The sequence below is a fragment of the Sciurus vulgaris genome (assembly GCF_902686455.1).
Source record: "Sciurus vulgaris genome assembly, chromosome: 7".
Lineage (NCBI taxonomy): Eukaryota > Metazoa > Chordata > Mammalia > Rodentia > Sciuridae > Sciurus > Sciurus vulgaris.
In genome coordinates this window covers 8,850,152-8,860,329 of record NC_136467.1, presented here as the reverse complement: position 1 = coordinate 8,860,329, position 10,178 = coordinate 8,850,152, and the positions used below count along the sequence as shown (strand labels likewise).

The 10,178-nt window shown below is 44.6% G+C and overlaps 1 protein-coding gene across 1 annotated transcript; it reads right to left on the bottom strand.

The window, feature by feature from the left end:
- Positions 1-319: 319 nt before the first annotated feature.
- TAGAP (T cell activation RhoGTPase activating protein) lies at positions 320-9,455 on the bottom strand. The gene is made up of 10 exons (XM_079146600.1): positions 9,329-9,455; positions 8,716-8,800; positions 8,569-8,622; positions 8,191-8,257; positions 6,771-6,937; positions 5,932-6,093; positions 5,383-5,492; positions 3,640-3,835; positions 3,007-3,121; positions 320-2,341 (listed from the first exon to the last, which is right to left on the bottom strand). Exons 2-10 carry the CDS (start codon positions 8,740-8,742, stop codon positions 1,077-1,079), a joined length of 2,163 nt encoding a protein of 720 aa, XP_079002726.1. The 5' UTR covers positions 8,743-8,800; positions 9,329-9,455; the 3' UTR covers positions 320-1,076.
- Positions 9,456-10,178: the final 723 nt, after the last annotated feature.

Here is a 10,178-nt window from a genome sequence, read left to right as displayed (position 1 = left end):
AATGTGTAGTTAGTATGTGTTTGCTGATGAACCAGTTTGTGAGTCAATTTCTTGGTGGATTCTTTCAATGAGGGAAAGGAGGTAACAAGTCAGTAAGAACCAGCATTTTGCAGGGTGTGGTGGTGCATGCCTGTAATCCCAGCAACTCAGAGGCTGAGGCAGGAGGATTGCAAGTTCAAGGTCAGCCTCAGCAACTTAGTGAGACCCTGCCTCAAATAAAACATAAAAGGAACTAGGAATGTAGCTCAGTGGTAGAGGACCCCTGAGTTTAATTCCCAGACCTAAAAAAAAAAAAAAAAAAAAAAAAAAAAAAAGAACATTTTCACTTTCAAATAAGGAAGGTAATTTATTGTAGTGAAATTACATTGAAGTTTTGCATATGACCCTCAAAGCATATAAAATGCACTACTGCATGACACCAACGAACAAAGAAACTCAAAGTGCTCTAAGTGAGTTAAAATGGATGTAATGTTTTCCCACTAATCTATCCTAATTTAATCAGATGATTAAAACGATGTAAGTATTTTCTTAATTTTCCTTATGATCTTTTCCTAATGTTTCTTGACAACTCTCAACACTGAACTTTCTCTCTCTCTCTTCTGCTGTAATTAGCTAATAAGCAAACCCCCTTAGTAGAGTAAGCGTACACTGAAGATTTAAACATTTTTCCCTAGACGGAATTGGTGGAAAATGTGAAAATCGGCCTGACATTTGAGGCAACAATAACAAAGCAAAGATGATTTTAAGACACTAATCAACAAAAATATGCCCCAGGAGGTGAAGAACAGCAATGTACTGCAAGGACACAAACACATGCAATCATGGATTTGGCAGACAGTCCTCGCACCTAACACCCTGTCTCTGATACAGTTTATACATTTGCTACATATTGCACAAATCCAGGTATGCACAGAAACTGTGAAGCCCCCCGCGCAGCTGTCCTCAGGAAGGGCACTTCACAACTTTTTGAAAGAGCTTATTCATGACTTTTTTGAACACAGTCTACAAACAGTTCTTTCTGCAGTCCCATATGTACAGAGATGCCACCAGCTAGTCATGGCTAATGGCCTTCCTTCCTAAATGTAGGATTCTTTAACATACTGGAGGTGGTCAGCCTCAAAGATCGGCTGGCTACATCGTCGCCTGAGGTAGTCCCGCTTGTCCTTCTGTATCAGCTCAGACACAGTCCTCAGCCTGGGAAGCTCAGGCCGCCCCGGGGTCGTCCCGGGTCCTCGAGTTTCCACAGAGGTGCCACCCTGTTCCCAACACTCAGTCATGGAAGATAGGCTGCGTCCACTAAATGCCTCTTCATGGCAGATACTCCTGCAGTCCCCTCCATGGTGAGTAGGCAGAAGAGATGGCCGCATGGAGTCCTGGCTCAGCATTCTTGCCCTCATACTTCCCACTGTCTGGCTGCCGTAGTCGGAGAGTCCGGACACCTGGCACTGAATGGCCTCTTGGTAGGATGGTGGGCTTCCAGGACTCCTCTGGTCAACCAGCTGGAACACATCATTGACTGAGACCCCAGGGGGCAAGCTGCAGCCTGTGGCTATTTGGCTGTAGATGTCAGGCCTGCTTTCCTGGACGATTCTTCCAGCAAGCTGGCTTTCTCTTCTCAAGCCCTTCTTGACTTGGTCTCTGGTAAAGTCTTTGGATTTCCCAGTCCCACAGCTGGGGGTTTTGGGCAGCACTTTTTTGTGAGAGGCAAAGGAAAATGACATGGAGTGCTTTTTAATTTCTCTGTTGGGCTTGCTTTTGTCAGTCTTCGTGGTGAAAGACTGATGTCTGGTGAAGAAATTTTTCTTGGGACAGGAAGGAGAAGCTGCAGGTGAATTGTCAGAGGACCCATCCAGGGAGCCGCTGGATAAGGCTTTGGATCCTGGTCCCTGCAGCAAAGCCAGACCCGGGGTTGAGTTCTTGATCTTCAAGTCCACGGGTCTCTTGGCTTTGACTTCTACTGCAGGGAAGACCTCCTCTGGAAATGGGTCTTCGGTTTCCTCATTTTCAAAAGGAGAGCCTTCCCGGGGCATGGTGAAGTTGTCCTCACTTTTGGTTAGTTTTTGGTTTGTCACCTGGCTCTCAAGGCACTCTTGAGAGACTGGCATGCTGGGTTCCGAGAACCTCCTGTCTACCTGGCTCATGGAGCTCTTCAGTCTGGCTACCGTGCTCACAACTGGCTCCAGGTTTAACTCACAGGTGTCCTGTGGCCCCCTGATGTCCAGACTGGCAGCTGTGCCTGTGGGTGCCTGGGGCTGCCTGCTGGGATTGTTGATGGCACTGGTGGATTCGAAATCAGGATCGTAGCTGTCGTAGGCTGAGTCATTCTGCAGGGTCGACACGTCTGGGGAAAGTTAAGGAAGAGGTGAACTTTGTGTTCAAGTACTTTTAGAAATTGTATTCATTAGAGGTCACCCTATTCATGCCAGTTATGGTACTAGGTGACTTGGTGGAACTGTTTTGGAACGTGAATGACAAGAAATATATCACATTAGAATTTTATTTCTTTCCAAATTTATTTTAGACGAGAAGAAAAGTAAAGAAGAAGAAATGAGTGAAGGAGGGAGGAAGGAACAAGAGAGAGAGAGAAAGTGAAGGAGACGGAAGGATAATCTTCACTGAAAACTTTTTTGATTTTAAATCTTAAAATCAATCCTTTGGATGGCTCCTTTATTGGGTCCATTTCTATTTTAATAGACTTACTTACCTTCCATTATATAGAGACTAAAGTTTCTGACCCAAATCTATAGCTAAAGGTTCCTTAGTAAAATCAGAAGCTATTTGTGATTTAGACTATGAAGGGGAAGAGTTCCAGGCTGAGGCTGAAAGAGGGCGTGAGGAGGTGTTATGAGAACATTTCAGAGCAAGGTTTTCATATTTACTGACTTCCTACAGACTGGAGTCTGGTGAGGGCAACGTCTTCAAATACCAGGGAGTCTTCACCTCCCTAGTATGGACTGGCACGAATTTCTGCCCAGAATCTTAATCAAGTGACAGTACATTCTGTACCTGAACTGTCTGTGTGTTCCAGAGAGTCATCAGAAGTGATGCTGGAATGAGCTGGAATGTTCTCCCCGAATATCTCAAAGCAGTTGTCAATGAGGAATTCCACCAATGTCTTAACCTGTGAGGAAAAACAAGCAGATCATTAGCCTGAGGGCCATTTGCTTTAGGGCAGAGGCAAGAATGAGGACATACTGGAAGCCAACTATTAGGGTGGTGCCCAAATGAGACCAGAGCATACTGACATTTGGTAACAATATACATTCAAGTTAGAGTTTTTTTTGAAACATGCATTTTTAAATTGAAGAATTAAAAAAAAAAAACCTTTGACTTTAAACTAACTGAAATTTCCAAATTGGTAGCTGGACTGCCAGAGTGCAATACACAGACTAAAACTAGAGGGCTTCCCTATCCAGTTGTGATGTCTCTGACTCCTAGGAAGACAGGGCACAGATTTCTTCAGTTTCCTCACATACCTGTATCTAAGAAGGTGGAGTTGTGACCAAAGCACTCTGCTTTTGAGATTTTACTGTGACCTTGAGTCACTGTGAGAAATTCAGAAGCATTTCATCGCTTGGCTTTTGCAAACAGAGGGTGAGATCATAAACCAGGAGCTTCTCATAAATAAGCAGAACAAACCTTATTGTTCAAGTCTTTTTGGACCTCAAAGGACAAGTTGTGGTCATTCTCCAGGGTGAGCATGTTGGGGCCGATGCAGATAGCCAGGTTGCTAGAGTCCATCTTGTTGACCTCGGAGTTTTTGCTGATCAGGTGCAGCACATAGACCAGGTGCCTGAGCAGCAGGAGGTTGGGCTGGGGAAGCTGATCTGCAACCCTGGAATAAAGAGAAGGGGCATTAATTTCTAAGGGACTGATGACCTATCCAGCTTTATTGTAGCTTGTTCGAAGTTTCTGCCCAAACCAGACTTCCTTTAAAATGGGGAAGGTGCCTCTTCCCACTAAAATTGTGAAATGTCCATTCAGATACTTCAGCAGCAACTGACACGGAATGGGACTGATAAGCCACAAGGTCTCTAACTGTGACAGTAGCATCACCCTTTATTATTCATACGGGTCTTAAATTATGAAGCGAGCCAGCATTAAACACCAGAGCGCCTTTTTATTTTCAAGACCATTTTGTTGCTTAATCATTTAACTTTGTAGAAATTCTCTTTGAACATTACAAGACTGGTTTTCTTGTCTTTTTTGGAACTGTGATCACCAAACCAAGATGACCTATCTTTATATCATCCTGAGAACAAGTTGGTCTATAAGGGCCTGTTCATAAATGTGGTCCAGGCAGCACTTAAATATCAACGTTAACACTTAATGATAACCAATTGGATTTTTAAAAGTCTCACTTTTTCAAAAAATGAAATGGTGACCCCAATACACAGATTTTTGTCATTTCTCAGAAGGATTATTGTTATCAAAGAGTTTTATGACTAGGTAGAAAATTATTGTGATAATCTTAGTATTTTTTTTTTTTTTTTTGAACACACACTCTGATGTCTTCATGTCTGTAAAGTTTTCATTGAAAGTGTTTAGCTGTTGGGGACATTTCTAATACATAGATAGGCTTCCTTAGGCAGAAGTGCTATCTCCAAGAGATCACATTGTTGTTTATGTACGTAATCACTGTGACTCACTGGAATGTGTTCTTATATAGCTTTCATTTTTGTTAATTATAAGAACACAGAATAGGTGGAGGAATTTTAAGAAGAGAACGGTCCCTTCCAAACGACTCTCCTACCGTTTGAGGGAAGCTTATGGTAGAAGTGCTGTCCTGCTCGACACCAACCGAGGTAGTTAAGAATAATCCTGATTCCTACGCTCTGCTGACTAGTCTGCGTTCAAATCTCAGGTTTGATTTTTCTTTCATACCTTTTTGAACTCCCAACCCTTTTAGATCCCCCCAACCCTTGGGTTCTGTGAGTATTAAAGTCACTTTCTACTTTTTGAAGAAGTACTTTCTTCTATTTGGCTAAAACTGCTTTTAAAAAGCCAGGGAACCTCCTGGTTTTTATTCTGGGGGTGGATGAGCAGTTACACCCTGATTCGCTAAGTTCACAATTTGAGTGAAACGTGGATTGTGGCGCACTTTGCCAGTTTTTTTTTTCCTCTGTGATTCTGGGGATTGAACCCAGGGCCTTGTGTTTGCAAGGCAAGCACTCTACCCACTGAGCTATAGCCCCAGCAAAGAGTTTTTTATTTCTCCCCGCCCCATTTGAGGGTCCAGGGATTCAAACCATGGCCCTCGCGCATGCCAGGCAAGTGGTCTCCGAGAGGAGCTATCTTCTCAGCTCCGCTTTGTCAGTTTTATGAAGGGGCAAAAGACGGAGATGGGGGCCCTGGCCTCCTAGAATGACTTTGAGGACTTACTGCTTCAGGGCTTCAATTCTGTCCTCCTCGTTCTGCTTCTCCAGGGCGCCCATCCACTCCTCAAAGAGGTCACAGGATAGTAGCTTCAGGGGGATGCTCCGGAGGAAGTCCTGGAGGGGAAAGGGGGTTGGCCCATTCATGTCACACGCTGTGCCGCTGCCTGACTTCCCCTGGTTCTGTTCTGCCCCCGGGTGCCCGTGCTGGTCCTTCACAGACTGTCCCTGCGTCCCTGCGTCTGGTTCATCTGAGGCTGCCTCTCTCAGACTCACCCTGTGTCAGGGACTTCCTAACCCACAGGGAGAGGAAGAGTCACCCTCCCCAAATGAGTAAATTCTGAGGGTCCAGATTTAGGGGTGTGAGCTTGGCCATGGGACAAGGAAATTTCCGACATTTTGTAGGAACAGATGTACCCCTTCCAGTTGAAACCCAGGGCCACTGAAACTGTGGAGCTCATGAAAAGAAGGAAGAGGCTCAACCACAATACGAGGCTCCAGTTGCAGCAGAGGCAGCGCCCTCTGGCAGGCTCTCCACCCGGGCGTGGTGGCTCACCTTGAAGACCGCGGCCAGCAGGTGTACCGGGAGCCCTCCCAGGGCCACCGATCCTCCGCAGTTGAGCGCCTCCTTCAGCTCCTTTCTTGCTTTCTCACTGGCTGCTTTCCTGAATATTCCTTCAGTGGAAGGGCCTTTAAGGCAGAGAATAGTGAGAATGTCCTGTAGGAACAGATATGGGAACAGGAAATGGTGACCCAGGGCTTGGACACGTACTTTGCTGGTATGAATATATGAAAATCTATACAGGTTGGAGAAAGAGAATTAAAATAGGTACATGAATATTCCCTAACTTTACCCATCAAAAATATCCTTTCCCCAAGAGTTAATTCTCTTATTATCCTGAGATAGTCGTAACGAAAGTCTTGAGGCCCGAGTTGGCTTCCTGTGCAGTCACTGCCGACCCTCTCCCTTCACCCTGTTGGTTTCCTGAGAGGGAAATCGTGCACGCTCCCTCTTTTCAGTCTAAAATAACATCGGGCTTCCCTCCTGTCAGATACTTCCACAAAAACACTGGATCTCAGATCAGATCCTCTATACTCTGTCTCTGCCTGTTGATTTTCTGCAGCTGCAAATTTCCAGCCTTCTTGCCTCCGTGAAGTCAGGGGAGTGAGGAAGAGACCATCACCCTGAGCTCAGGGGCAAACATAACTAATTTCTAGAACCTAAACTGGCATCTTCTCTCCCAACCGCACTTGGATGTAGGAGCACCATTTGCAAGAATGGAAAATTTCAAAGTTTGACCCCAACAAGGTTAGCAGGGGAAAATACCCTCGTGTTTTGCAAGGATTTTTCACATAACATAAACTGAGGTAGGTTTACAAGCAAAGCGCACTCACCTGAATGGGCCTGGGCAGGGTGCCGTTCTCACCGCAGATCATCGACAAGGGTTGATCAAACAGCGACACTTTCAACTCTGGCTCCAGAGCCCCGGGGAAATCTGATGAAGGGGAGAGCCTTCTCATGAGGAAGGGCCAGGACAGCACTTTCTTTCTCTTCTTAACTTCTACCGCCAGGAAAGCATGAGAGAGAGAAACGTCAGCTTACGATGTTGATAAGCAACGATCCACTCACGAAAATGGCTGTGCCGGTCACATACGGGCATCTCCTGGATGCCATGAGGGGAAATAATTCAGAAAAACTGAGAAAGCAGAGGGCACGACTTCTGACCTAGAAAAACCAGTTGAAAAAACAACTGCACGGTTACCAGGGCAACCAGTCCCAGCACATCACACCGAGGTTCCTCATCGTCCCCACCTTTCCTGTTTTTACCTTCATCAGCTATTTGCTGCAGGAAATTAGCAAAACCCCACTATGCCGGTCATAAATGACCATCTTACTGTATTGGCCTTAATAACTTCAGAGGACATTTCTGACCAAATAGATTATTTTTTAAATCCCTACTTTGGCTGGTAATGAAAACAAAACTTAACAGGAGAGGAAGTGACTTGCCCAAGATCCTTTAGAAGGTTCTGGGCAGGACGGGCCACATCAACCCTCCAAAGTCACAGTAGCACTAAGCAGTCACTAGGGGGAGTCACATCACTCAGCGTGCTGCTTTAGGACAGGGGCTGTGGTAGATTGCTTCAGGAAGGCTGGAAACTAGACCCAGCATTTGGAAATTATCAGCCACACATTATCAGTGTTCTTCCAAACTCCAGAATGTGCACTTGCTCGTGTATCTCAGAAGTTCCCTTCCTTCCTTCTTCTCCATTTATCCTGTCGTGACATCCACATTTCCTAAATGACTGGCATGTGTGACACCACATTGTGTACTGGCAAGTGGAAGCTGGATGGGAGTGAAGTGTCCTGTCCTGACCCTTCAGGAAAACTGGCTCAGGGTCATGTTACAATGAAGTGCATTGTTAAAAAAAGTCAAGAGCAAATGGTAGGCTCTTTGGAGTTTGAGAGTAAGAACAATTGCTTCATGAGCTCTTAGGTGCTTTCTCCATTAGGAAGGAAGAACACAGAGAGGCACTATGTATTTTCACGGACACATGCTGTAACTGTCCAAACAAGCAGCCAGGAGACTTGTCAGCCCCACTAAAAACCCTTTGTATCTCCTGTTTGTCTGTAAGAGGATCTCTCCTCTGACAGCTCTTGCCGCTTTAGTGGAGACATCAAGGGTTAATGTTCTGCGGTCTGTAAGAGAACACTCATAAAAAAAGAATTCCTAGTAGAGTAAAACACTGTGGTTTTCGCAAACCAAGACCACTGGTCGTTAACACTTGCAGAGACCAGTATGTTTTCAAAACTCACCAATGAGCTGGCAAATGCTGTCTTCACTCTCACATGATGCCAACAGGGGATGTTCCTTGATGTCACCCTAAAAATATATTTATTTCTGTCAAAATCACAACGGAAGAAACCTATCCAGTCTTTATCCACAAAATACACATACAGCATTTTATTTATCTCAAAAATTAAGTCATTGTTTTTCTAGCTTGTAGAATCAGTATCATTGTGTTGATTGTCAACATAGAAAATCTCAATTAGAAGACCCCAACTAATACATTTAATTGTGTTTATGATGTCAAATTTTGACGGATAATTAAACAATCTAAATAATATTCAATTAAAAGAGCAAGCTTTTCATTTCGTAGTGCAGATAAAAAGTTGAGAAAATCATTTCCTTACCTCTGATTGACATTCAATTAATGTCTCCATAGTATTGGCATTTAGTGTCTTTGACTAAAAGAGAAAAAATTTTAAAAAATTAAGTAAACGTCTTCTGGCTCTTGCCTCTAGAAAATATGAATGAGCAGATATAAAAGAGGCACGTACTGCATCGAAACTGCTTGTCAACCTCATTGGAATCTGGGTTGGCTGCTCAGGGATGAATTTCACTCCTGTGGGACCTTGACTCTGTCTACGATAAATCATACGGAAAAGAATAAGTTGGCCAATTTCGGTGTCTCTGTGCCAAAGCAGAGTTTGAAACTATTAGAAAAGTTCTCATTCAGCCCGTTACCAAATGTCAGATGCCACTAAGAACAGCACTTGAAAGTGCTTATCTCTGAATTCCTTAAGCTGGATTTCTTTACCACCACAGACACTGCTATTTTATTATTACATTCCCAACAAGAGATGGTCTGAATATCAATTCCAATAACAGCTAGCATTTTTTCTGGAGTGCTCTCAAGTCCTGTAGTAATTACTCAGTATTGATTTTCTTTTCAACTCAAAAAAGACAAAATGTATCTCCAGGATGCTACTTAGAGTAAACATGAACCAAAGATAACATTTAAAGAATTCCTACACCCCAGGAGTGCCACCTTCACGTTGAAGCCAGGAGTTCCATTTGGAGCTTTTAAAACACTGGCACGTCCCTCAGCCTAGCAGTTTTCTGTTGGATTTCAGTGAGCTCGTTTCTAGTCCTGTTGGTCTACGTACTTACCCTCCGAGGGTCTCTGGCCAGAGTCCTTTTATCTCGGGTGCACTGTGGGAAAGGAGAGGCACAGCATGACACTCTGCTCTTGCTAACTCTCTGACAGCAGGGACTGTCCTGCTCTGACTTCGTGTGCTGTGTGTTATAAACGGCAGGGGCGGGCAGGTGGAAATTCAGAATACTGCTGGGACCGGAAGGAACATCACGGGCCGTCACACAGACAGAGCCAGCCAGACACTGCTCGGCTCTCACTTCCTCATTCCTTTTAGGGCAGGGATGGTTCCCCCACCCCACCCCTGCCTCCACTTCAAAGCAGAAAATCTGTAAACTACTAGGGTTGGAAAAGATGACATCCTGCTCAAAGTGAAGGTTCTGATTAATGTCAGAGGTGGGATGTTCGAATAAGAAATCGTGTTATTCTGTGCGTAAACACCGTTTATTTTCTAAATCAGTAATTTTGGGTTCCCCCCGCCCCGACTTTGCATCCTGTTTGAATGCTGTTTCCCTTCCACCCTCGTCTGCTCTGTCCACCAGGACCAAACACTGATTGGCAGCCCTGGGCACAGGACACTGTCCTGGGATCAGAAAGAAACCCCAGACTTGGTCCCTCCTGGGAGAAATGATCCTCATCAAGAGCCAGGCTGATTTCTTAGGAATGAGGAAAAACCCCACGTGGGACAGTTATCCACATATTAACCCCTTTATCCTTGCCACAACCCCTAGTCAAAATGATTGACGCTTAATTTAGAGTTGAATCAATTCTAATTCTGATAAGGAAGGAAAACAAAAAATTCCTTTGGTTAGACCAATTTAAGTGGAAAAGGGAGGGCGATTATATCTGCAGGTCCCTCCTTGGGCG